At 55.9% G+C, this 25,594-nt stretch overlaps 8 protein-coding genes across 8 annotated transcripts; 5 read left to right on the top strand and 3 right to left on the bottom strand.

The window, feature by feature from the left end:
- Nucleotides 1-819: 819 nt before the first annotated feature.
- CH63R_11797 (Serine proteinase 2) lies at nucleotides 820-2,148 on the top strand (the record flags this gene model as incomplete). Its single annotated transcript, XM_018306771.1, has 1 exon — nucleotides 820-2,148. The coding sequence occupies one exon, from the start codon at nucleotides 820-822 to the stop codon at nucleotides 2,146-2,148; it is 1,329 nt and encodes a 442-aa protein (XP_018153612.1).
- Nucleotides 2,149-3,637: 1,489 nt separating this feature from the next.
- Nucleotides 3,638-4,840, top strand: CH63R_11798 (LD-carboxypeptidase; the record flags this gene model as incomplete). The annotated part of the gene is made up of 1 exon (XM_018306772.1): nucleotides 3,638-4,840. The coding sequence occupies one exon, from the start codon at nucleotides 3,638-3,640 to the stop codon at nucleotides 4,838-4,840; it is 1,203 nt and encodes a 400-aa protein (XP_018153613.1).
- Nucleotides 4,841-5,416: 576 nt separating this feature from the next.
- CH63R_11799 (MAP kinase kinase kinase wis4) lies at nucleotides 5,417-9,543 on the bottom strand (the record flags this gene model as incomplete). The annotated part of the gene is made up of 2 exons (XM_018306773.1): nucleotides 5,417-5,946; nucleotides 5,994-9,543. The coding sequence occupies 2 exons, from the start codon at nucleotides 9,541-9,543 to the stop codon at nucleotides 5,417-5,419; spliced, it is 4,080 nt and encodes a 1,359-aa protein (XP_018153614.1).
- Nucleotides 9,544-12,324: 2,781 nt separating this feature from the next.
- Nucleotides 12,325-13,764, top strand: CH63R_11800 (Aminomethyltransferase; the record flags this gene model as incomplete). Its single annotated transcript, XM_018306774.1, has 1 exon — nucleotides 12,325-13,764. One exon carries the CDS (start codon nucleotides 12,325-12,327, stop codon nucleotides 13,762-13,764), a length of 1,440 nt encoding a protein of 479 aa, XP_018153615.1.
- A 2,556-nt stretch (nucleotides 13,765-16,320) lies between these two features.
- Nucleotides 16,321-18,680, top strand: CH63R_11801 (Endopolyphosphatase; the record flags this gene model as incomplete). The annotated part of the gene is made up of 2 exons (XM_018306775.1): nucleotides 16,321-16,516; nucleotides 16,687-18,680. 2 exons carry the CDS (start codon nucleotides 16,321-16,323, stop codon nucleotides 18,678-18,680), a joined length of 2,190 nt encoding a protein of 729 aa, XP_018153616.1.
- Nucleotides 18,681-19,182: 502 nt separating this feature from the next.
- Nucleotides 19,183-21,215, bottom strand: CH63R_11802 (Pkhd-type hydroxylase tpa1; the record flags this gene model as incomplete). Its single annotated transcript, XM_018306776.1, has 2 exons — nucleotides 19,183-21,080; nucleotides 21,152-21,215. 2 exons carry the CDS (start codon nucleotides 21,213-21,215, stop codon nucleotides 19,183-19,185), a joined length of 1,962 nt encoding a protein of 653 aa, XP_018153617.1.
- A 1,133-nt stretch (nucleotides 21,216-22,348) lies between these two features.
- CH63R_11803 (Aminotransferase class-V) lies at nucleotides 22,349-23,724 on the top strand (the record flags this gene model as incomplete). Its single annotated transcript, XM_018306777.1, is given in 4 exon segments — nucleotides 22,349-22,464; nucleotides 22,501-22,714; nucleotides 22,732-23,614; nucleotides 23,666-23,724. 4 exon segments carry the CDS (start codon nucleotides 22,349-22,351, stop codon nucleotides 23,722-23,724), a joined length of 1,272 nt encoding a protein of 423 aa, XP_018153618.1.
- A 232-nt stretch (nucleotides 23,725-23,956) lies between these two features.
- On the bottom strand, nucleotides 23,957-25,270 carry CH63R_11804 (Ribulose-phosphate 3-epimerase; the record flags this gene model as incomplete). Its single annotated transcript, XM_018306778.1, has 3 exons — nucleotides 23,957-24,571; nucleotides 24,699-24,825; nucleotides 24,957-25,270. The coding sequence occupies 3 exons, from the start codon at nucleotides 25,268-25,270 to the stop codon at nucleotides 23,957-23,959; spliced, it is 1,056 nt and encodes a 351-aa protein (XP_018153619.1).
- Between the last annotated feature and the right edge of the window lie 324 nt (nucleotides 25,271-25,594).

Below are 25,594 nucleotides of genomic sequence, written 5' to 3' on the forward strand. Positions count from 1 at the left end.
AAAGCAAAGACCACTTCAGTCCTTGATTCTTTGCAGAGATGTCGGGGGTCGTACCTCCTTGACCAAGGTCAGTGTAGATTAATTGCAGTAATGTTCTGATGAGCAAGATAGTTTCCACTGGGGACTTCAGTGAATAGGGATTGTTTAATTTCAAGCTGGCACATTGTTAATGTCAACGATGGTCCGTTCACTTGAGCAGCATGATACAAGCCGAAAGCCAAACCATGCAATAGCGAGACCGACGATACTTAAATAAATACGCATGCTGCCGTGCATTGGCGCCTAGTGGGATATTGCGAATCTCGGTGTTCGTCTAGGAAGATCCCTTCTTCTCCCTTCTTGTAATAACAGTTGACTGCCTGCATGAATCTTGGATATTCCCCGCGAATACAATGGGGGCATTGACCGGGGACTCCGGGAGAGCCAAGAGGTAGGTGCTCTCATTTGTCTTTTAAATAGTCCTTTAATGAAATTTACATCCTATCGGATGCTAATGTAATAACTCCCCTTCAGTCTGAAGAATCTCCGGTTTGTCTACAACATCACTGGTTCTTAATTCTCTGTTTGACCCAAAATTACTTGGCACCGAAAAAATGAAGCCCACAGGCACCCGGTGGGATTGATACTAAAAAAAGGGTTTCTGAAGTCTGGCGAGACACCCTTGGGTTATAAAGAAGGACGCGGGTGCCTTGATTGGTATTCTTGGTGTCCAAACTGCTGTTGTCAATATCCTCCGTATTCGTCAACATGACGCCTATTCGCTTCGTCACTATTTTTATTACATTAATTTCATTATGTTTGTCCCAAGAGTTGCACCCAATGGCCTCTGAATCAGAAGTTGCCGGTTCTTCAACAGGCAGTAACAACGACGACCCTTCAAACCGCGACGAATCGTCCAGGGCCACACGAGCAACTCCGGCCAGCGCAGTCGATGCCAAATACATCATCTGGGCCAGGAAAGGTACCTTGAAAGAAGATGCCGACGGTTTCCACAATACTCTTGTAGGCATAGTTGGAAATAAAGACGAGGTTGAATTCCTCGTTAATAAAAAAAACATACCTTACGCCTGGCTCGCTGCTCTTACTGCAGCTCAGCTTGACAAGGTTAGAGCAGACGGTGTTGTCGACAGAGTTGAAGCCGACGTGCAACTTCGTACTGAAAGGCCTGGTGATACTGCCGCTACTAGAAAACGAGACAACGTCCAGCGGCGCCCTAGCGATGACAAGCCTATAATCGACCTTCGAATGCTTTCAACACCGCCACAGACTCCGCTTCTCGATTACTATGCGTACGACGATAGCGCTGGTGAGGGGATAACCATTTACATGATCGATAGCGGCCCATTCAACTTCGAGCATTCTGAGCTTCAGCCCCTGGATTCATCTATCACCCGCGATAACATCGATGTAATGGATAGCCCTGGGCTAATTGATGATAACTCCTATCATGGCACCTGTGTGGTTTCAAAGGCTGTTGGCAATAAGGTTGGCGTAGCTAGGCGAGCCAACCTCATTACAATCCGCATAGATATTACACCTGGCAAATTTCGCTTTATTAAAGCCTGGGAAACTATCCGCGACGACATCAAGAGCAAGGGTCTGCATGGCAAGGCCGTTGTTTCATCCTCGGCTGTGTTTGTAGCGACAAACGACCTCGAATACAACCGGAAAACACTTTTCGACTTGCAAGATTTAGTGCAATCGATTACCGAGATGGATGTGCCTGTCATCTGCCCGGCCGGTAACAGTGCTGACAAACCCAAGGGGTCTATCGAACCAAATACTCTCCCAGCAGTGCTGGCCGAGCGGCTGCCCATCATCGTGGTTGGCTCGGCTGCCGTCAGCGGGACCATGTCTAGGTTCAGCCAACGCGGGAAATTGTTAACTACTTGGGCGGTTGGAGAAGAGATCCAGTGCGCTGATAGAAGCAGCGAGTCTGGCCTTCTTACCACAGAAGGCACTTCAGTTGCTGCTCCCCAGATAGCAGGTCTTGCGGCTTACTTCATGTCGCATCCGAAATTCCGCCTTCAGTTAAGGCCGGGCACAGTAGCAAAGGACATGCAGAGCCTAATACGCAGGTACGCGCACCCGCGTGCCCGAGCCTTTCACTACCCAGGTTTAGCCTGGAACGGATTCAGACCGGCGTAAAAGCAAATTGGAGCGCTTGCGTCGGTCTCCGGGGGCGGCGGCTCGGAGGAAAGCCCCGCTGGCTTCACACAGATAGAACTGCAGTCAGAGAAGGAGGCTGGGGCAAGTATTAGTGAAAGCGCTGAACATGCTTCTTGTTTAGAATTCTACTGCAAATGTTTCTTACTCCGCTTCTCTCTTACTTGAAAAGCTACTATCTATCCAGGAGAGCAGGTGACGTCTGGCAGCAGGTTCTAGATTAGAAGAAGGATTGCTAAATATTCTGCCTTGCGTAGCTCGGAATGGATTTGTTACCAAGCCTATGGGTGGAGTTCACTGACTAGCCGGTTACGACTAAAGGATAACAGAGCAGCCCCAGTCTCTTTTGATCGCTGGAAGTCGTCTAAACGTGATATAGATACGATACGTTCTCTCAATAGAACCTATCCTTGCAGGAAATTGAAGGCTGTGAAATGAGTCAGTCTTAGTAGGTCCTGTCGACAGCTAAGGATCTTGGGGAGTTCACACAGGAAGCTTCACTGCATTCTTCAACCGATGGGGCGGATACACTTGGTCCTTGTGTCCCCTAATCACTTGATGCCAGGTTCCGTAGGCCAGATCTGTTTGGCGAGCGGGTCAACAAACGTGTCTACTGAAGGGGAAGGTGAAAAGGCCGCATCGGGTCGCCGCTGTGCCACAGCTACTTGAAAGGAGGGGTTTTGAAGTCCTCGGGCCAACTATGCAAGACGATGTCCATCGCCATTTCCACTTATCGTTCGATGTCCCTCGCACCTCGCAGAGCCTCGCAGCAGTCTCCGTTGTTTCCTCCCCCATATTCACGGACACACCAACGATCTTCCACGACAAACTGCAACCAAAAAGACCAGAGGACAAACGAGCAGCCAGGTTTGAACCTACAGTGTGCTGAGACGCAGACATTCTGTAGTATTAGTAGCGACGTGTTCGAAGAACGAGTCTGCGGGCACCTACCTGCCTTGCTCGACCGACCCCAACTTCCGAAACGCCGTGGGCTCGCCGGCACCGATGTGGAGTCACCCCGCGTCCATCGGGGCCGGGATTCGCTGGCGTGATTTCAGACGACGCATTAAACATCGCTTCGATCTGACGCCTGCCCGCCTGCCGACCTAGCTACCTACCTCATACAGCCAACGCCCTTCGCGCGACATAGCACGCCGAAGGAGTCATCGCCCCTCTTGGACCCTGTGAATTCTTTGTCAGACGGGCTTTGGCAAGCAGGCCCGGCTTACCTGATCGTGGAGATGCTTTTGTGAATTTCTCTCGGCGCCGGACGACGACTGCGCCAGGACGTCAATGCTCCCTCCACCATCGCGGAAAGGATATATATATACCTCCATCACGGGCCGCTCGTGCTCCTGCCGAGGTCTGGTTGCATCTCTTTACCGCAAAGGATAAAAGGCAAGAGGAACCCCCTCCCCCACGCAGGCCAGACATTAGTATCAGTAACAGTGGTGAAAACGTCTACCTGAACATGTCTTCCTTCCCACCTCCACTCTTCCCAAAAGCTCTCCCGCCTGGGGGGAAAATTGCCCTTCTCTCCCCTTCGGGCCGCATAAAACACATAATCCCCGCACCTGCAAAACGCGCCGAGACCCTTCTGCGGTCTCTGGGCTACACCGTCACCACAATCTTCTCTAATGCGGGGGAGTCCTCCGCCACCGCCGTCGCCGAGGATGGGGTCGACCCCGTCGACGCCTCCATCCGCAACCGCCTCGCCGAGCTCCGCGCCGCCTTCGCCGACCCCACCGTCGACATGATCCTCTGCACCCTCGGCGGCTCCACGATGACTGAGCTCATCCCCTATATCGTCGAGGACTCGTCGCTTCACGTCCTGGTCCGCGAGAACCCAAAGATCGTCGTGGGCTACTCCGACATCACCGTCCTGCACTGGTGCCTGCGCGCCCTCACCGGCCTCCGGACCTTCTACGGGCCCTGTGCGTTCCTGGAGCTCAGCGGAGACGCGACGTCCACCCTGTCCTCCGTCGCCTCCTTCGCCCCTTCCACCTCGGTGCCGCAGGACCCGGAAGAGGGCGACGCCTACGTCCAGGACTTTCACCTTGCCACCCTCCTCCAGACCATCTCTCACCCGGGTCAACCCCTAGGCCCTGTCCCCCGCTCCAGGTTCTACGCGCCCCTCGTACCCTCCTACTTCTTCTTGCCCCCGTCGCCGCCGCCGCCAAAGAACACGCGCTCCCTCATCCCCTCCCCGGCGTGGACCTGGCTCCGCCCCGGTCGCGCCGAGGGCCGCCTCTTCGGCGGGTGCCTCACGGTCGTTTCCCGCATCCAGGGAATCCCGCGAATCACCCCCGACTGGCGAGGCAGGATCCTCTTCCTTGAGTCCGCGACGGGGGAGGGCGACCAGGCCAAGGGAAACCCGTTGGGCAGGGTGCAGCAGGCAGTCGCGGACCTTGCGGCGCGTGGCGTCTTCGATGAGCTCGGTGGGTTGGTCATCGGGCGGCCGTACGGGTACAACACGGAAAAGCAGAGGACCCAGTACGCCGCAGTTTTCCGTAGTCTGCTTTGCCACGGCCGGCTGGCGAATCGCAGGTTTCCGATTCTGATGAACGTCGATGTGAGCCATACCTCGCCCAAGGTGACGTTGCCAATGGACGCGCTGGCGTTGCTGGACTCGGACAAGGACGAGTTCGCCATCATCGAGGCGGCCGTAATCTAACGGTGGCGGTGCCGGGAACCAGGGCCGCAAGCTAATGGCTCCCAAACAGACGAACGATAAACAACATGAAGCCGGCCAGCTAGGCTTTGGGTATTATTTGTATTACATTCTTGTAGCATTTCTCTCCTATTTGTACCCGTACCAGCTTCTTTCTCATCGTTTCCCGGCTTTCCTGATGGTTCCTGTTCATGTTCGTGTGTGTGTGTGTTTGTGTGTGTGTGTGTGTCGTGTGTGAAAAAGAAAGCCCCTCCCCCAAGCAGCGACTGACTCTGCCTTTAGACCCCGCCCAACCAGAAATCGACACAAACCTTCGACGAAATGGCTCCAAACGCTTCGCTGATGCAGTTTCTGGGGGTTTCCCGGCAAGTGTGTGTGCAATGAAAAGTGACCGTGTGTTGCTGAAAGTAGAGTAGTTGTGCGTCTGTGTCAAGGCGCTTTTGTGCTTCATGCCGCGTCGCCCGTTCCTTCCACCTGAACTGTCGGCAGATCGACGCTATGCAATGGTACTCGATGTTGCTTCTGGAGCTGCGCATCAATAGATCGGTAGTGGCCAACACCACGCGGTGGTTTGTGCGCCTAGTAGAAACCGTCGTTGGTGTTACTCCTGGAGCTGGGTGTTGACTGAGCCGAGGAACTCGCGTCACTAGGCGTGGCCGGCTCTACGACCTGGCTGCGAATCGTCATGATCCACTCGTGCTGCAGGAGCTCAACAGCGGACGCACGGTGCTTGGGGTCTCTGGTGAAGCACCTCCCCAAGAAGTCGATGCCCTGGGGGCTGAGCTGTTCGGTTGACGGCATCTGGGGAGGGTTGCCCTGCGCAATGTTGTACATGATTGCCCACTCGTTGTCCAAGTTGGCCCAAGGGCGGCGACCGGTAGCCATCTCAAGAATGACGCAGCCCAGAGACCAGATGTCAACCGAGCCGGCCCTTCCAGGGTTTTCGCCCTTGATCACTTCGGGAGACATGTACATTGGTGTTCCCGTCATGGACTTATTAGGTTTCGTGGAGGAGAGATCCTGGACGAGGGTCTTGCCCTGCCTGGCAATGACCTTGGCGGCTCCGAAGTCGACATACTTGATGATACCATTGTGGTCAAGTAGAATATCTACAAAAAGTTAGCACTGGTAACCATTATCGACAACAACTACTTACTCTCAGGTTTGATATCGCGGTGAGCAATGCCGCTCTCGTGAAGGTAAGCGAGACCCTCAAGCAGCTGCAATGCGTAAACCATGATAACTTGTTCGTCTTCGATACGGCCGTGCTCCAGCAGATTCGCCAGAGAGCCGCCCTGGCAAAACTCCATGAAGATGTAGACTCTGTCACGGTGGACTTCAATGCCGTAGTAGGAGACGACGTTGGGGTGGTCGAGGACCTCCAAAACGCCCATTTCGTCCTTGATCTGCTCGGCAATGGTGGGGATCAACTTTGGATCTTGCAACCGGATCTCCTTGACGGCCATCAAGTGGCCCGAGTCCAAATTCATGGCGGCGTAAACGTTGCCAAAGGTACCACCGCCAACAAAATGGCCCTGTTGCCAGCGCATCGTGATGTTGGTAGCCGAGGACGAGAGGTAGGCCAGTGAGCGGTCAACCTCGTTGTTTCCTTCGAGCACGTGGCCGAGCGCTTGCCTCTCTGCCTCCTTTGCCCTTCTGATCTCGTCGACCTTCTCGAGTTCCTCCAAGCGCTGCTCCGTGATATACTTGGAAGCTTCGTGGTCGTCAAGCATCCGATTTTTATCGAGACGTTTGAACTGACCAACCAAAGCCTCAATGCGCTCCTTCTCTGCCTGCGCAGCCAGGTTGGATCTGGCCCCCATGATGTCAAAATGCGAGATGAGGAGAGCCATGCAGCCGGCTACCTTGGCCCGAAGCCTGGCGTATTCCTCCTCGCCCAAGGCCAGGATGTGTCGTCCCCTGGTCATCCCCATGGCAAACTCCAGAGCCAGAACCGCCCAACGGAACGTCTTTCGATCCGATGCGATACAGTCGTCGCAAATGAAACTGACCCAGTCCAGTGCGAGCTTGGTGAGCTTAAGGTTGTTCATTTGTTTCCGGTTGCTGTCCATGACGAGCAGCGAGCGCTGACCGAATTCCGTCGCGAAGACAAAGCAGGTTTGGATAAGCTCCTGGACCTCTCTGCCTTCGGTCTGTTTGCGGATGATCTCGACACTGTCCATGAAGTTGTTGGAAAGCTTGTATGCAACGCGCCTGATCTCCATCAGACGCGTGTTGACCTTATGCAAGTTTGATCGCTGTTCTACTACCAGGTCCACGTGCATGTCGACGGCATCGATGAAGGCTCTCCTGGCGTCGACGAGCCGCGCCTGAGCACCAACGGCGACTAGCCTCATGTGGCCCTTCTTCAGGTCGACGCTCCGCTCGCGAACCGAAAGCTGAACCACGTCACCGAACCAGTGCGGGTTGCCTTCAGGCCGCAATATCAAAAGATACGGGTCGGTAGGGTCCTCTGCGAACTGCTCGGGCGAGCTGAGACCCAGGATGGATTGGATTGCGTCGTGTCTGTCCATCAAAGAGGGCGATGCCATAATGAATATGCCTTCCTGCTCGTAGAGGTCTGTGAAGACTTGGAAGTGGCCCGAGACGATGAGTCTGTCGTAGAACTCTTGCAGCTTCTCTGGCGCGAATGCGATGCTGAAGTCAGACGCGTTTTCGTAGTTTTCGCTCAGCATCTTGGAGAAACGTTGCAGCATTCTTTGCCTCACGCGGACCGAGTCTAAACACTGCTTGTATCTCTTGCTCATCTCAGCAGTACTCTCTCTCGGCTTCACTTGAAGCTCTTTCTCAAAGGTGACACTGAGACGGTTGATGGCCTTGAACGTGAGCGAGCTAAACTGCTCAGCGACCTCGACGTCTCCGCCCAGGAGGTGACTGCCTATCTCGTTGGCGAAGTCCCATTCAGCGAACAAAAGTTCGGCCTCCTTGAAGGTATTCTTGTTGCCGCTCAACTTCCAGTTGAGCATCTTGAAGTAGTATTTGAGAGCGTCCAGCACAACCTGGTCAAAGGACTCGTCGATGCAAGGGGGGAGCTCCCAGCCGGGCTCTGGTTGTGTGACGGCAAGACATTCCAGCTTGATGCGGATGGCTAGCTTCAGGAGCAGCTGAAACTGGCTGATCATCTGGTCTTGCATCATGGGGTTTTGCTGCGCAGACTCCTTGACCTTCTTAGCGTAAGCAAGCCTTACTTTGATTATCTCCTCGATCAGTCGAGACGGGAAACTGATGAGGGTCAGAAGCTCCTCGATGTATGGTGGGAGATGTCGTTTCTGGAAAGCGGCAAAATTGCGGATAAGCGTCTCCTTGGACTTGTTGATGACGGTGGAGATGCCAGGCAGCATGCCCTTATGAGCATCCTTATTCTTTTCGTCGTCGAACTCCTCGTCGTAGAGTGATCTCAAGCCATCCTCCTTCATCAGCCGGTCAAGGAAAGACGATTCGTCGCTAATACCGTTGCCCACGGGTGAACGTTGTCGTGTCCGCGTGAAGTCCAACTCTTCATTGCCGACCCACTTCTTGAGGATGGCAAGCTCCGTGTTGATAAGTTCATTGGTGTTGTACCATGCAATGATGGATTCCGAAGCTTCTTGGAAGAGCGGGGAGCTGGCTGATTGGTGCTCGGCGGCCAGTGAGGTCCACGAAGGGTACAGGCTTTCGGCTTTGTCGATCTTCTTGACCACGTCCTTCACCTGTTCGTACGGTGGCTTCCCAGCCTCGCTCTCGCCCTTGACTGAGAAGTTGATGATCTCGTCCAGCGTGCGGTCCAACGTCGCGCGGGCCTCTTCTACCATTCGCCTCTGCACTGGGAGATGCCGCCCGCAGACCTTTGAGCGAATCCCCAGCCACAGCTCCGCCTTTTGCCCACTCTTCCCAACTGCTTGTTCGTTGGATCCGATCAACCGTTTTTTTTCTTGCTTGACAACATCTCCAGTCAAGACGGCCTCGAGCATGCCATGCCATTCTAGTCGTTCACGGTTGGTGGGGTCTTTCAGATCCTCATCGCTCGGTTGCAGGTCGTCGTTGCCGTAGAACATGATGGTCTCCTGGTCGTATCTGTCGTCGAACGGGCCCTCGGACGATGGTGTCTCACCCTCGGAATCGGAATCACCGCCTTGGCTTATGCCGTTTATGCCGTTTACGTATCCGCCGTCGAAAGGGTAGCCATCGTTGTGGTCCTGACGCAGCCTCTGGACGTAGGCCCTCTCCTGCTGACGAAATCTCTCGCTCGGACGAGGGCGGCCTCTAGACGAGGCTCGAACGGATTCGACAAATGAAGGAGCGGGTTGTGGCCTGCGATGGGCGGCCGGGGCGTAGGTGTTGGAGGGCGTCCTTGCGGGGGCGCTGGGCCGTTGGATTTTGGTCGCGGCAGTGCCGTTGGCGTAGGAAGCATCACCGTCGCTGGCGTTGCTTCGTAGACTGCGGGTGGTGCCGCCGTTGGCTACGGCAGCCTGAACGATGTTGGACATGGAGCCGGCGATATGACCCTCTTGATATCTGACAAGGGAACCGACTTCATCCTGACGCTCAAGTGCGTGCGGGTCGTCGGGATGTGAATCAGCAGACGAGGCAGAGTTGTCAGAGTCAACGGCGACGGGCACAGGACGATGGGGCATGGTGGTGTCTGGGCGCAATTCGTCGTCTCCGTTGGAGAATCTCACGGCGCGAGGGGACGGCTCGGTGGACATTTTGGGAGGACCTGATTGTATATCGGCTCGGGAGGGGAGCGCGGCTGGGGGCGGAACCCTGTCCCGTGTCGGTAGTGTGGTGGACTGCTGATGGTGGTGGTCGTTGTCGTCGTGACTGGTGAGGCAAAGGGTTCCCGATACGGGCGGGCGTGCGTGGTAAGCCGGTCGCGCCTCGGTCGCTCAGCACTGCAGCTGCTTGTGGATCCTCCGTCCGAAAAAAGAGGGACAGGACACCGCAGCATGCAAAGTTGAATTGGGGAGAGAGGGGGAGGCGACAGGAGACGGAGGCGCAATGCGAGCCAACCGTTTGGGGGTGAATGGAACGGAAATTAGGATGACATGAGGCAACGGTATCCGCGTCGGTTGAGGAACTCGGGGAGTTGGGATGGAGGAGGCTAGACCGATTCGAATTGGCAAATGAGTTGGTTAACCGTAGCTCTCGGTGTGGGCGAGAAGAGCGGAAGAGGCACTACGGCGCAGGGGAGGAGAAGAAGAAAAAACGATCGCGATGCAGTCGAAGCACCCGCAATCGAAATGAGCTCGATGTGAAATTTGATATGGAGGAGACGGCAAGACCAGCAAACGAGAAGGGAGCGCAACAGCGTCCGGACGGTGCTGGCCGGGTGGCCATTGGCCGCATCAAAGACTAGCGGTTCAACCTACCGTAGCTACGTACATTAGTAGTCTGCCAGCACAAGGATTTGGCGGGCAAACAGCGGGGGAGACCCACCCGGAGGATAGGCAAGCTAAGCAGGTGCCAATAACGCTGAAGCGAAGCGAGCACAGTACTGTGGGTGTCCATACAGAGTACAGAGCTCTAAAAGAAAGACCTACCAATTATTTAGGTATCATCAGGTGGTCTGTCCAGTTTGTGTACAGGTAAAGGAGGTTACAACTTGTCGATATGATTCTCTCCGCTGGGACAGCTTCGTAGTCGAATACTGCTCCGGCCCGTGCCCACGTTGCAGTTGGAGCGCCAGTCCTACCCCTAGCACCAACGAGCGAGACGGAGAGACTAGATATCTACCGTAGACGGCACAAATTCCCGTACTTGGAGGATGGTATATCGTCGTACGCCGGTACAACGAATACTTGGAGGGCAAGCAGGGTACATTCCGGCGGGAGCTTTTGCGCTTTTGCGGGGCGTCCCTTTGGCCAAGGGTGCCACAGTGCGTTAGCCTCTTTTTGGGGGGCAGTTCGACGACAACTCTCATTGCCTAGAGGCCACACGACATGCGATTATCCACCCACATTGTGGCCGTGGCCATCGAGCTAAGTGCTGCGCGATCGAGAACCAAACCCCCGATTCGGCGCCCCGAAGACGCCTGGCAGGTCCGGCCGGCACGCTCCAGAACTTTTTGTGGCGAGTACCCACACAGACAACAACCCGCCACCAGGGTATTCCCTGTACGTCGCGCGACGTGGCGGCGCGCCGCCACCGTGTGGCTTTCCGCCTTTTCTTGTTCGTCCCTCCTCTCCTGCCCTTCTTCGCTGGTAATATTTCTAGCTTGGCCGGGTGGGCAATGTGCAACAGGCCAACAGCCTACACTCATACCATGAGCCGACTCGTGCGTGCCCTGCGATTGTTGATCACACGGCTCGAAGAAGCAGCCCAAACGCAGGTCTGCCACATCTGGCTATGTCCTGGGTTTGCTGGGCTTTTTCGCGAGAGCGTTGGCAAGAAAAGAAGACGAAGAAAATCCCCGTTGTGGGGAGCTTTGCTCAGCGAGAGCTTGTCGTGCTTGCCTGCTCCCATATCTAATGTCAATCTGATGCTCTGCGGTCCATCGAGTAACCCCGTTGCCGATCCTGGGCCATAGCGAATAGTGGGTGGTATGGGCTTGTTGGGACGGAGGGCAGAACCTGAGATTGGAGATGCGCAATTGGAAACACGTCCGTTGAGCTTATCAAGCTTTTCTCGGCGTGTCGCACATGTTGCGGTAGGCTGTCTGCTACCGTGCAGCGCCGTGCAGCCGTGCTGGCCCCCTCTCTGCAAAGGTTGTTTCTTGCCAGTCAGTGCCTCTATGAAGTCGCCCACGGGGAAGTACAAGCCTCGGTTGCTCAACCACACACTGTGTTATATCGCAACTAGGTATCGTGATCTCAGATTCGAGTTTGTTGATGAGCGCAGGGTGTCGGTGAAACACCGCCGAGGGAAAACGAATACAGTCAACTACCAAAGCGCGGGTTCCAAGGTAGTCAGTCAGCTGCTTGAGCATAAGAAAACTGTCCAAATTTGACAACCCGTACGTTGATATAGCAAGTAGAGTGCAGTTGTTCTTGAGCGACCATGACCTCGAGCCTTCTCCATCGAGATTAAAGCCTTCTATCTTGACGGAACCGAGACCGTTGCGCTCTACAGGAGGCCGGTATGTGATCATCCAAGGAACCTTGTAGGCTTAGGTGCACGCTTGAGAGAACAAGCGTGCCCGCGCGGTTGTGAGACCGCCATCATGGGAAAACACCCGATAACTCAACCAGATCCTTTCAAAAAGCACACCTCCGCGGATGTCATACCGAACATTCGGGTCCTGGACCGAGGCCATGACCATCCATTCGCCAATCAGAGAGCTGGGAGCTCGGCCGGCGTTGGACCCACACCCTTCTTATCGCATGCCGATCGCTTATCGGTCAAGAAAGCTCCCCGTCGTCCCTCAAACATCCCTCTCTTCCCCCCGCGTCGTCACTCTCATCTCGCTCTCCCTTCTTTAGGGGAACTTTCTTCCCTTCTGCACACCTTTCCAAAATCAAAAGAGAACAACCTCAAGTCACTTAATAACAATGACACGGTCACGATTGGTAGCAGCTGCGAGGACGGCCAGGCCGCACTTCGCCTCGCCCGCCCGCCAGAGCCGGTCCCTCGCCGGATTGACGACATCCACCACGGCCCCGGCTCCGAAGGCGACAATTGTCCCGGCTCATCAACCATCACAGTATCGCCTCTACTCCTCCTCCTCCCCCTCCTCTCGGAAGAACTGGAAGGAAAAGCTCGCCGCCTTCTCCAAGCAAGATAAGACGCCGCTGTACGATTTCCACATTGCCCACGGCGGCAAGATGGTCATCTTTGGTGGCCACCACATGCCGGTGCAGTACGCTGGCCTATCCCTCGCCGACTCCCACCACTTCACCCGCACCCATGCCTCCCTCTTCGATGTCAGCCACATGGTTCAACACCGCTTTACAGGCCCACGCGCCGCCGCTTTCTTGGAAACCGTTACCCCATCCAGCGTCGCCGACATGGAGGTCAACACGAGCAAGCTCAGCACGTTCTTGTGGCCGGGCACCGGCGGCATCGTCGACGACACCATGATCACGCGCCTCGGTGAAGAAGAGTTCGCTCTCGTCTCCAACGCGGGAACCCGCGAGAAGGTCTTCGAGTACCTCACCGAGCAGACGGCCGAGCTGCAGAATCCCGAGGGCAAGGAGTTCTGGTGGGAGGTACTCGAGGGCTACGGGCTGATCGCCCTGCAGGGCCCTCAGAGCGCCGAGATCCTCCAGGAGGTCGTCGACCCGGCCGACGGCGCGGACCTGACGAGCTTGTACTTTGGTAACACCGCCTTCGCCCGGCTGAGGTACCAGGTCGACGGCCAGTGGAAGTCAACGTCGGACAAGGCCATGATCAGCCGCGGAGGTTACACGGGCGAGGACGGCTTCGAGATCTCGTTCAAGTCGACCGGCGGCGAGGCGGACCCACTGGCGCGGACGCTGATGAAGGTTGCCGGGCCCGAGAGGCTTCAGCTCGCAGGCCTCGGTGCGAGGGATAGTCTGCGCCTCGAGGCCGGCATGTGCCTGTACGGCCATGATATTGATGATACGACGACGCCGGTGGAGGGCAGCCTGTCATGGATCATCCCCAAGGAGAGGAGGACCAAGGGCGGCTTCCACGGCGCCGAGGTCATTAACAAGCAGATCGTACCCAAGAGCAAGGGTGGCACCGGCATCGAGAGGCGCCGCGTTGGTTTTGTGGTGAACGGTGCCCCCGCTCGCGAAGGCGCCGAGATCTTCACCAAGGACGGTGAGAAAGTCGGTGTCATTACCAGTGGCTCGCCCAGCCCAACATTGGGCAAGAACATTGCCATGGGGTACATCAAGGAGGGTCTGCACAAGTCGGGCACCGAGTTGGATGTCGTGGTGCGAGGAAGGAAGAGGGCGGCGACGGTCGCCAAGATGCCGTTTGTCCCCAGTAAATACTTCAAGGGACCGATCCCCGCGCCCGCGTGATGAACTGCGGGCTGTTTCAATAAACCAAGTTCAAAGATATCCCAGCGGATTGCAGTGCCACATCAACCTACCCATTCTCATCGAACGTGTAGCATGCGATACCAACCTAGGTAGGATGCACTAGGCCACTGTGTCTCTCTTTCAAGTATAGATTCGCAGCGTTTGATGAGGTCAAACGTTGAGCGGAGTTTCAAGCCCATAATGTGCGGATTGATACATGTAGCCACTTCTTCATGGGAAGCCATCACGGAAGCGCAAAGCGATGACGACCCTCAAACGAGGGGCTGGATAATCTGGCAACGATGACCTGGATTGCGGCAAACATGGCAGAGGTTGACTGGCAGCGTGTATTGGCAGGATCGTGTTGCTTTTTGAATGTGAAGAAAAAGAGAAAAAAGAAAGCCGGAACGAGCGCAGAAATCTTTTGATGTTGGGCGGACAGAGCCTAGGCGCTAGAGCGGATGTGGACTAGTTTCGAGCTTTGGTTGGCTGAAGTGCCTGGGGGAGCATCCTTTTCTTTTTTTCTTTGTTGGGGGGAGGGGGGATGGACTCTATCCACTAAAGTTGGGTTTCGGAGTGCCATTTGTCCGGCTACACTTGCCCGCCCGTTCCAAGTTGATGTCCTGGCATTCAGCCTTGATGTGAGGTTAGTAGCCGTGGGGTAATGGGAATATTCTCTCGGTAGTCTGACAAGCTAGCCAGAAGTCGCGGCGATTATGTACTCGGTATTCCTAGAGTTCGGCGTCGATTGGGTTGTTGCGCTGACATGACAGGACCTCCTAAAAGAGGAGGGACGAGGATAAAAATAGGATAAGAACATCAGACGTGCTATTGCTCAGTTAACTGATCACTTGAGAGGAGAGTATGCCTCAAACGGATACTCTGCAGCCTCGGGCATGGCCCTCGAAGCCATGTGATGTGATTTGACAGGTCTCCCGTCGCACGTTGTCGTTCTGTACATAGCAGGCTTCCTTCCGTTGGACGTTCCAGAATAGGTCCATGGGCCAGCAGACCAGCAGTAAGATTGACTGACATGACGTCAAAGCAGTCAGCCGAGTGACTAACACCAGGGGTATGTTTGCGAAAAAGGAGCATCGAGTGGTGTCGCGAATTCTTATGGCTTTCAGCATAAAGTGCTGCCTTGGCGCTTCCAAGCAGAAGAATGAACGATACCAGAGCAAGCCATGGATATGTGGCATACCAGGCAATCACGCGGGCGCCACGGTGGGAGCGGGCAGATCAAGCGGCGGTCTGGCGCAAGTGCCGGATTGACTCGTGCCGCCAGCACACCCCAGGATGCGGCGTTGCGGATATTTTGTGCAACCAACGGTCACACTACCCCGTCCGTCTGACGGTCTCTCGGGCCTGCGGGGTGACAGTGACAGGATGTAGATGAGATGGACCACGGGAGCTGGTCAGAGGCACCGGCCTGGCTCGTGTGCTGTGGTAAATCGCCTGGGAGGAAGACTGCCAGACTCGGGGTAGAGTGGGTGTCATGGAACAAACACACGTGTCGGAGTGCAGCGGCTCGATTGGCTGGTATTTGATGCATTCAGCCTTGTGGACTGACTTTCGTGTCAGCGGCTTGATGCGTCTGGAGATCTTGGAGATGGGGAAGCTGTGAATGTTCTGTCCAGTCAGGAGAGAAACCCTAACACATCCGGCCAAGGACCTTGATGGTCTACCTGTAGTCTGCGTTGTTCCCAGTGACTCGCACAAGGAGGTGGGGGGTCCGTATCCCTTTCCACATCTATTGGGGAGGCAACGAAGAAGGGGTACGCAAAACTGCTCTGGTCCGGAAGAAACGGCCAAGTTAAAAGAACAGGCGACGGCGCTCGTGCTACGCTCCTGGGGTTCAGACAAGACCTGTGATGCTTCCCTCCGCCAAGTAAAGTCACCTCGCAGGCTCACTCACCTCTGTCAGCAGCAACATCCTAGCGATTGGACGCCACCAGACATCATCACTTCCCGTTTCGGTCATCGTCTTTAAAACAGACCATCGAAGCGGTAGGCGCCAGGAGGGTCGCCCCTCAGGTTCAACTGGTTTCTGTTAGGCCTCTCACCACTATTCCCTTCGCAGAAATAAACAGCTGGGTTGTCCCCAAGAGCTGTAACCGTGACTTTTGTGGTCCTCCAGCACTTCCAGCTCCCTGGTCCCCTGTTTACCGCCTCGCCTAGCCCTGGAGCCTTGGAGCCCAGGAAGGAAAAAAGAGGTCAAGTCACGGCCACGCCCAGAAAGAACCAAGTCAGCCCCTGCCGGGTTCACCAGCGCTGCGTTCGCCGCCCACGCTTCCATCTGCTTTTCTACGGGGTCAGGAGAGCTCGGGGGAAGAAAAGCCATGACTTAATAACCTTGAATTGGCCCCCCCGTCATTTATTTTACGCTGCCACTTATTCCCAAATTCCCCGTCTCGCGACGGTTCACTCCTTTTCATCCAAACCTCATCACCGCCCACCCCCAAAACGGCTGCCTGTTAGTCGTGCTTGCCCTGCGTCGACGCTACGAAATCATTGGATCGAACCCGTCCTGGTACCGCGTCCTCAGCTCCCCCAGCGATGCGGTCTCTACCCGCAATAGTGGGCTTGCTGCCTCTGCATCTCGCCCTCCTCCAGCAGTTCCTGCATGGCGTCATTGCAACACCTGTCGCCAGCGGGCAGCAAAGAGTTATCGGCCCAGATACCGCCACGGAGGAAGTCGCAGTCGGCCAAGAAGGGTCTCGCCGCTTACACGGAAAGTTTTTGCACATTACTGGTATGTCGAAAAAATGCTACCTTACCTGAGGGCACACCCACCGCGACGCGATCGTTTTGAGTGCGTGCGCGTGCGGAGATTCAAGCGCACCAGCCAACTGTACTCGCCGTGTACTCGGCTGAAGATTGGACAACAGCCCAAGATGGACAGCTAACAAACGCGCATTGTAGACTTCCACCCTGACCAATTCTACGAAACCCACTCCTCCACCGAAGAAGGCATCGCCTGCCACCGAGGCGATGGACCCGCTGGCTACTATGGCGCAGAAACGTCTGACTGCGATACGCCGTCCTCTCTTGTAAACGCAACTTTTGACTGGATCGCCGCCAACATCGCAGACGACATCGACTTTGTAATCTGGACCGGCGACTCCGCACGTCACGATAGCGATGAGAATATTCCGCGTAGTCCTGCGCAGGTACTAGGTACTAACCGGTGGATCGCCGATAAGTTTGCGGAGGCCTTCGGCGACCCCAAAGATCCTACGCGAATGGCCGTCCCCGTGATACCAACCTTCGGAAATAACGACATCCTTCCGCACAACATCCTTCTGCCAGGGCCCAATAAGTGGCTGGGCTACTATGCCGAGATATGGAAGCGCTTCATCCCGGAAGAACAACGCCACTCGTTCGAGTATGGTGGCTGGTTCTACGTCGAGGTGATTCCTAAGAAGCTGGCAGTCTTCAGTCTCAACACGCTGTATTTTTTCGACCGAAACGCCGGTGTCGATGACTGCCAGCAGCCCTTTGAGCCAGGCTTCAAGCAGATGGAATGGCTTCGCGTGCAGCTGGAGTTCCTCCGGGAGCGTGGGATGAAGGCTATCCTCATGGGCCACGTGCCTCCTGCTCGGACGGACAGCAAGAAGAATTGGGACGAGACCTGCTGGCAAAAGTACAACCTCTGGATGCAGCAGTACCGCGACGTTGTCGTTGGTTCGCTCTACGGCCACATGAACATTGACCATTTTATCGTGCACGACACCAAGGAGGTCAACATCAACATCCTGGGCGGATACGCAGTCGACGACGATGTTGGACGGGAGGCATTTGAGGACGAACTCGAGATCCAATCGGCGCAGGATTACCTGACAGAGTTGCGAGAAGGTTGGGCGAAACTCCCGCCCGTCGACGTTAAGGCGTTGGAAGAGGAGGACACATTCCAGTCGGACGCACAGGGCAAGAAGGGCAGGAAAGGCGACAAGGACAAAAAGAAGAAGAAGAAGAAGCCTGGAAAGGACTTGGGTGGCAAGTATGCGGAGCGATACCATCTGTCTCTCGTCGGCCCCAGTATTGTGCCCAACTACTTTCCCACGCTCCGTGTCGTGGAGTACAATATCTCTGGTCTCGAGAACGCGGCGGTCTGGACGGACTCGTTCACCAACGAGATTCCATCCCTGAAACTCCCGACTGACGCCGACCCCGTCCACGAGGAACTGAAGCGCGAGATTGACGCCGCCGGGAAGAGAAAGGGCAAGAAGGGGAAAAAAGGAAAGAAGCCAACGACACCCAAGGACCCCAACCTGGTCATCCCGCAACCGCCACCCGCAGGCACTGGCCCTGGCCCGGCATATGCGCCTCAGCCCCTGACGTTTCTTGGATACACCCAGTACTTTGCGAACTTGACCTATCTCAACAACGACATGACGCATGAGAACAAGGACGTGTCCAGGAACAAATGGCGCGACGGTATCCACAAGGACAAGGATCCCAAGTCCAAGAAGCCCAAGCCGCGTCCCTTCGCGTTCGAGGTTGAGTACAGCACCTTCACTGATAAGATCTACAAGCTGTCGGACCTGACGGTGCGGAGCTACGTGAAGCTTGCGAATCGCATTGCCAGGGAGAATGTCAAGGGCAAGGCGCTTGCCCAAGAGGATGATGAAGAAGAAGACGACGATGATGACGACGACGAAGAAGAATACCAGAAAGACGAGATGGGCCAAGAAGAAGGCAATGACTCAGGCGCTGTAGATGAAGGTGATGAAGGAGACAAAGACGATGAGGATACAGAAGACGATGGTGTAGAAACAGAGAAAAACAGCGGGAAAAAAGGTAAGAAGGGGAAGAAGGGGAAGAAGAAGAAGAAGAAGCACAACAAGGTCTGGCTGCATTTCCTCAAGCACGCGTTCGTCAGGACGGTGCCCCAGAAGAAGCTCAAGAAGTTTTAGAGCACGCATGCATTCATGGGTAGAAGGTTACCGACAAGGGGGGGTTGCTCTTGTGTTAGGAATTGTTGCATCGTCAGACACTGGCATTGCTGACACATTCGCGTTTTCTTGCATGGCTAAATGGGAGAAACTCTGGCGTTTTCATGGGAAAGGGGGCATGGGGATCAAAGGATAGCGAAATTGTCTTGTCCATCTTCTTTGGACATTCGAGTCGAGTTATCAGCTGTCTCGATCTTGCTCTAGCATTTGCAAATCACAAGTTGTTTGTTTGGCTCGACCCGTTTCTTCCTCATCATCAGGGCAGGTAAGGCAGGATAAGGCATCGATGGACATGAGAGCTTGCCGGCAGGTATCTACAGAGCAAAGAGCTCATCAACTTGTCGTTTTAATTAGTTTGGGATCTAATCGTGTATCGCTTCTACTGCGCGCGAAGACTTTTGTTAGGCCGAGGGCCGCACACACACACATGTACACACACAGCTTCCACGCGACCCGAAATCCATTAGTCACTATCGCTCTCCGCTGCAGGTGAGTCGGAGAAGCCGTTCCACTCCTCCGCAGAGTCGGACTCATCGTGGCCGGCCTTGTTCTTGGACCCGCTCGCCTCGCCGCCGTCCTCGTCCTCGTCCTCGATGTCGAGCGCGCCTGAAATGTCCCAGCGGTCGCCCTTGGCCGCGCGGCCGACATATTTTACGAAGCGCAACGTGCCGCTGTCGCGCAGAACGAGCGTCAGCTTGTTCCACGCGGCCGCCTGGAAGAAGAGGATATTGTCGTCGTCGCCGCTAGACTTGTAGATGGCCGCATCCTCGTCCTCGTCGCCGTCGTCGCCCGCCATGTACACCTCGTGCCCGCCAACCTCAATCTCTTCTTCGGGTTCAGGTTCGGGCTCTGCCTTAGCCTTGCTTTTACCCTTGCTGCGCTTCTTCGTCTTCCTGCCTGCCTTCTCATTTTCCTCCTCCTCCTCCTCGGGTTCCTCTTCGTCATCCTCGTCGCCCCAGCCCTTGGACGGCGTGATGCCGAGGTTGAACTCTAGGCGCGGCTTACCTTCGTAGCCCGTCGCAAGAGTGTAGTCCTGGCCCCGACGGAAGCGGCGCGCAAGGAACTCGTGGCCCTCGACGACAGTGCCCGTGGCGACCTGCAACCATTCGCGAAACTGGCGTGATGGGAGCAGGTGGTCCAACAGCTCCGTCAGCGGGTTCTCCTCCTGCGAGCTGCGCAGCTCGTCGGCCCCGGCGGGCTGTTGAAAGAGGAATCGGTGCTTGTGCGGCGGGCGGGCGACGCACCACGCCGACTTCTTCTCAACAGCCGCACTCTTTTCGGGCAGCGACGCCTTCTCCTGGGATTCGACGTAGTCTCTCAGCCGGGCAGAGAACTTCTTGGACAGGATGTTTGAGAGCGTGATACTCGAGTTCTCCTCAAAATGCTCCGAGATCTGCTCCAGCGTGTCCGGCGTGAGGTACGTCGGTGCCATGTACTTTAGCAAGAACTCAAGCCCGGCTTCGTCGAAGCCTTCCAGGCTCGCCTTGGGCTTCTCGACCTTGGTGGGCTTCGCGCGCGGCGTGTCGTGCTGGTCCGGATTGCCCTGGAGCTGCATGAGCCCCGAGTTCTTGACCTGCTTCTCCTCGGCGCCCTCGACATAGCCGTCCTCGCCAACCTGGGGGATGTGGAACCACCCGGAGATGGCCATGCGGATTCGGCCGCCCTCGCGTTCGAGCTGCTCCTTGGTCTTGGCATGGTACACCTCCTCGACATCGTGGAAGGACTCGCCCGGCTGCACGGCGAAGAAGGACAGCTGGTTCCAAGCGGGCGGGATGACCTTGGTGTGGTCCGGGGCCGGCGTCTTGGCGATCTCGCCGTCCTTGCCCTTGCGCTCGTCGACGGGGAACAGCCGCAAAGCGCCGCCCCACTCAGGCTTCCACGGCGTGTCCGGGTCCGTGAGGTAGAGGATGTAGCTGACCTTGCGGCTACCGATGACATCGTCGTGGCAGAGGAGATAGCAGCCGGGGGTGTAGACGTTGATGGCCATGTCGGTCTTGCGGCCGCTCAGGGGTCCGCATCCGGTGATGTGGGAGACATAGTCGCGGAAGGTCTCGGAGTATATCGCGTCGCGCAGCGAGAGCAGCGACGGCAGTTTGGCGAGGGCATCGTCGTCGAGACCGTCAAGATTGGCGAGGTCGCCGGACTGGTGGATCTTGTAAATGTCCGTCTCCTTGGGGGTGAAGGAAACGTTTTCGCGAATCTCGTCACGGACGGAGCGCAGGAGGCGGTCGTTGACGAGGCCGTTGATGACCGAGTGCTTGTAAGGGCTCGAGGTGGCGTACTGGCGGGTGTACGAGTCGAGGACATTCTTGTCGAAGAGACCTTTGCGAAACCTTGACTTTGCGACGTCGGCCGTGAGAGCTGTTTCGACGTCGGTATTAGTGGACGGGCGGCCAGTATTGGGAGGAAATGCGAAGAGGGCCGCTGCTAACTCGTCTTGGACTTCTTCTTGGACGCCCTCTTGTCGTCAATCCGTGAATCGGCCTTGCGCTTCATGTTGAGCAGGCGTAATCGATTGCAGTCTCTGAAGAGAAGCTTGATCTGGGTTTTATTTTGTTCTCTCTCCCTCTACGAGAAGCGAGAGGGGGATGACAATAAAAATGTTTGGCAGCCAGCCTCCAGGTTCATATCTGGAACGGGCAAAGCACCTCTTTCTCGCTGGTCGGGAACCGAACATGGGCTGAGGACCCACATAAAGTTTTTCCAATAGCAGCTGTTTTCGCGGCAAATCGTCCCATGGGTGGCCCCGCTGCGTCGTTCTCGAATCCGTTTTTTTACACACCGCCGTCATCGACCGAGTCGCCGAATACTCAACACCTCTGGTTTTTGGTCATTCCTGTCAGAATTGTGATCTAACCATCCATATGTCCATCCCAGCTTGTGGCCAACAAGAAAGTGGAATCCGACATTCGATGGCCCCTTCTCAGTTCCGTGACGGATTTGGGGACTGTCCACAATGTTGACAGAACCAATGCGAGCCGCCAGCCTGGCTGGCCAACAACTAATGCCATCGTGCAGACGTGTCCGTCGTGCACCATACACTAGAAGCGCCTGAGATACTGGCTTGTTACAACAATAGCCAACGAACCGCCCGTTGGGCCAAGTTTCCTACCAATCCAGGTCATCAGATGAATTGACAGGCCCCCTATGCACTCGTTGCACCTGGGCGGCTGCCAGTCGCTCCAACGGTCCTCCAAACGCCGCTACGGACACGGCGGACCTTCGGTCGAGCCGTCGCCAACCGCCGACCCCGCGCCCCACAGTCTTGCTCATGCCCCTCCATCCCCGCCGCACGAGGAGTGCTTTCCCTCGTAGAGCGTCATGCATCTGTGAGCGAACTGGCGCCAGTGTTTGCGGGCGGGTTTCCATGCTTCCATTAAACAAGGACGCTGTTCTCCATCGGGCAGCTCGCATTACTTAAACACGGCTTCATCGCGTAATCTTAGATCTCGGCCTTGCCCCGCCTCCTTTGATCGCCAGTCAACATCTCACCTCATCTTATCTTGCCTCTCTTCCACATCCCACTTCAGTCTCATTGACACCGCTTCGTTTATCTCGTGTTGCTCAATACGCCTTATTCTGTCCGTCCGAAACTTTATGGTATTTTGTAGCTAGGCGAATCCTACACCATGACTGTTCAACTAGACATCGCTGCTGTGAGAGCCAAGTTCCCAGCTCTATCCCAGGACCAAGTCTTCTTTGATAACGCGGGAGGAAGTCAGACCCTTGGCACAGTCATCGATTCGTACGTCTCTTAATTCATGTGGCCCGGCCCCAGCAGCTCACTCGGGCTCTTCAGGATCAGGGACTATCTGTCACAAAGCAACGTCCAGCTAGGAGCTTCGTACAAGGTCGGCCAGCGCGCAACCGCCTCGTACGGCGAGGGCTACCAGGCCGGTGCACAGTACATCAATGCATCTCCCGACGAGATCGGTAGAATCTGCTTCGAGGCCACCCCTGAGATGGTCGTCCCGCTAACATGGGCACAGTATTTGGTGCCTCGACGACCCAGCTCTTCCGCAACCTCTCTCACACCCTCTCCTTCGACAAGGGCGACGAGATCATCGTCTCGGCCGTCGATCACGAAGCCAACATCGCCTCCTGGATCGATCTCGCCGCGCGCCAGGGCCTCACTCTGAAGTGGTGGAAGCCCGCTGAGGCACCCAACCCGAAACTCTCCGTCGAGAACCTCAAGCCCCTGCTATCGGAAAGGACCCGCCTCGTCACCTTCACCCACGCCAGCAACATCCTCGGCACGATCCATGACGTCGCTGCCATCGCCGGCACCGTTCACAAGGAGACGCCGAAGGGCCTTGTGTGTGTCGATGGCGTGGCCTACGCCCCGCATCGACCTCTGGATGTGAAGGCCCTCGGCATCGATTTTTATGCCTTCTCGTGGTACAAGGTTTACGGCCCGCACACTGCGATGCTGTATGCCAGTCGCCCCGCGCAGGACGACCATATGCGCTCGCTAGGTCACTTCTTCAACCCTTCTGACTCGCTCGAGGGCAAGCTCGGGCTCGCTGGCGGCAGCTACGAGCTCGTCTCGGCCGTGCCGCGCGTGCTGGAGTACCTCGGCACCCCGGATTCTGAAGGATGGAAGGGCAAGATTGAGCAGGAGAGGCTGCTGCAGTCGACCCTGCTCGAGTATCTCAACGGTCGCGGCGACGTGACGGTATACGGCGAGACAGACGCTGGGACGGAGCACCGCGTGCCGACCATCAGCTTCAAAGTCAAGGGGTGGGGGGCCAAGGAGCTCGTCACGGCCGTGGAAAAGGACACCGACTTTGGCTTCCGATGGGGGCACTTTTACTCCTATCGCCTCATCAAGGAGATTCTGGACCTTGACCCTGCTGATGGTATTGTAAGAGTCAGCATGGTGCATTACAACAGTCGTAAGTCGAAGGAGCACTGGCGAATTGGCTACTAATGCTAACCGTTACTAGTCGATGAGATCAAGAGCTTTGTCGTCGCCTTAGACAAGGCATTGCAACAAAAGAACTAAGGTAGTGTGAATGTAGTGATAGTAGAATTACGATTAGAAAGACCAGCAGCTGCTGCCTGCTACCGGAGAGTTGCTGTCCGTCTGATATCTATATATACGCTGAACACAAAAATCATGGCTCCCATAGCTCTTTTTTTCTCGAGAACGAAGCAAAAAACAGCGAATAAAAAAATCAAACCCAAGGAAAAAGTCGTAAAACGTGGCGTTAGATGGAGTGTCGAAGGGCACCTCCTTAGAGCTTGCCGTTCTTCTTCTCGACGGCTTCTCTCAGGATCGAAATAACAGCTGCGGGGTCCTGTGCACCGAAAACTGCGCTGCCAGCGACAATTACATTGGCGCCTGCGTCGGCGGCCTGGTGAACGGTGGACCCCGTCAGCCCGCCATCGACCTCGATGTTCAGCTCCGGGTACCTCTCGCGCAGGGCCTGGACCTTGGGCAGCTCCGAGGCCATGAACTTCTGCCCGCCGAAACCGGGCTCGACCGTCATGATAAGCACCATCTGTGGAGAGATCCCTGTCAGCCTAATGCGCGTCCGCGGAGACCTCAATTCCTGCCGTAACAGCGTCTCGTAAAATCGCTGGATGGGATGGAAAACACTCACGTCTGGTCTCTCTAGGGAATCCTCACTCTCAAGGAGCTCCCAGACCACGTCGACAGACGTCGCAGGCTTCAGGGCAACGCCGGCCAGCATGCCTTGTTCGTGGATAAACCGGATCAACGCGCGGGGGTTCGTCTTTTCGTCGGATTGGACCTCTGGGTTGTCGGAGTCGGAGGAGAAGGCGGCCTCGTAATGAAAGCAGTACAGGTCTGCGCCGGCGTCTTTCATGCCTTTGACCCATTTCTTGGGCTAAACCGACCGCATGCGTCAGCCAGGCCCCAGCTTTGTGTAGAGCACAGCACAATCGGGCGAAGGGTATCCGCAGCTGTCCAATTGTACACACCATGGGGGGAGGGGGGGGGATGAGTGTTCATACCTCGGAAACCATCATGTGGCAGTCAAAAGTGCCCTTGCCCCATGTCTCGATGGGCTTCTCAACGTGGCCTCTGATTTTGGCGACGACGCCGGGTCCCCATGAAATGTTGGGAACAAAGTGGCCGTCCCTAGAAAAATCAGGTCTATTAGCTTCAATCTTTGAAAACGAGTGAGCCTCTGTCCTGGGACCAGCTCGTTGTGCGAGAGAGCTGGTCGCGCAAAAGGCGCGTGCAGCATTTCCATGGCGGGGCATTCGTACATAATATCAACGTGAAGCCAGTCGGCCCCTTGCTCAATGGTCTTATGGCATGCATGGCCAAAATGGCCAAAGTCGGCGGCCAGAATCGAGGGTGCGACGATTGCCTTGGGTGCCATTTTGTCGACGGCGTAACCGGTGGGAAAAGTGATTTCTGGTAGTGAAGAGGAAAGAGTAAAAGGGGGGTGAGAAAGAAGATGTGTGCGTGGGTGCGGGTTGTGTTGCGGGTGTGTCTGGTTTTTGTTCGTGGGCAGGCAGAGGCGGCGGCACCGCTCTTCGGCGTTTGCGAAAGGGTTGGAGGGTACACGATCGGACATGCGACCGGAAGCTGTGGTAAGCTATGGACCCTGAACCACGAGAGCTCTCGGTGGTGGAGTTTCTGTTGGGATCTTCCCACATTGGAGATTCTAGAATCACTAACAACTGAGGGGTTGACGTTTGGGCGTGGGGTGGCACGACCCCGCCAAGCACGTACCGCCCGTATGATAAGCTCCGGAGTACATGAAAGCGCCGTGGGCACCCCTTATTTTAGGTACCTCCCTACAACAGAATAGCTCCACCCTTCCCATTGGGCTGGCAAAAATCAAGTTGAGGGGCCGACCCCTGACGTTAAGAGAATGTCATGATGGGCCTCGGGTGAT

The sequence above is a fragment of the Colletotrichum higginsianum genome, chromosome 8 (assembly GCF_001672515.1).
Source record: "Colletotrichum higginsianum IMI 349063 chromosome 8, whole genome shotgun sequence".
Classification (NCBI taxonomy): Eukaryota; Fungi; Ascomycota; class Sordariomycetes; order Glomerellales; family Glomerellaceae; genus Colletotrichum; species Colletotrichum higginsianum.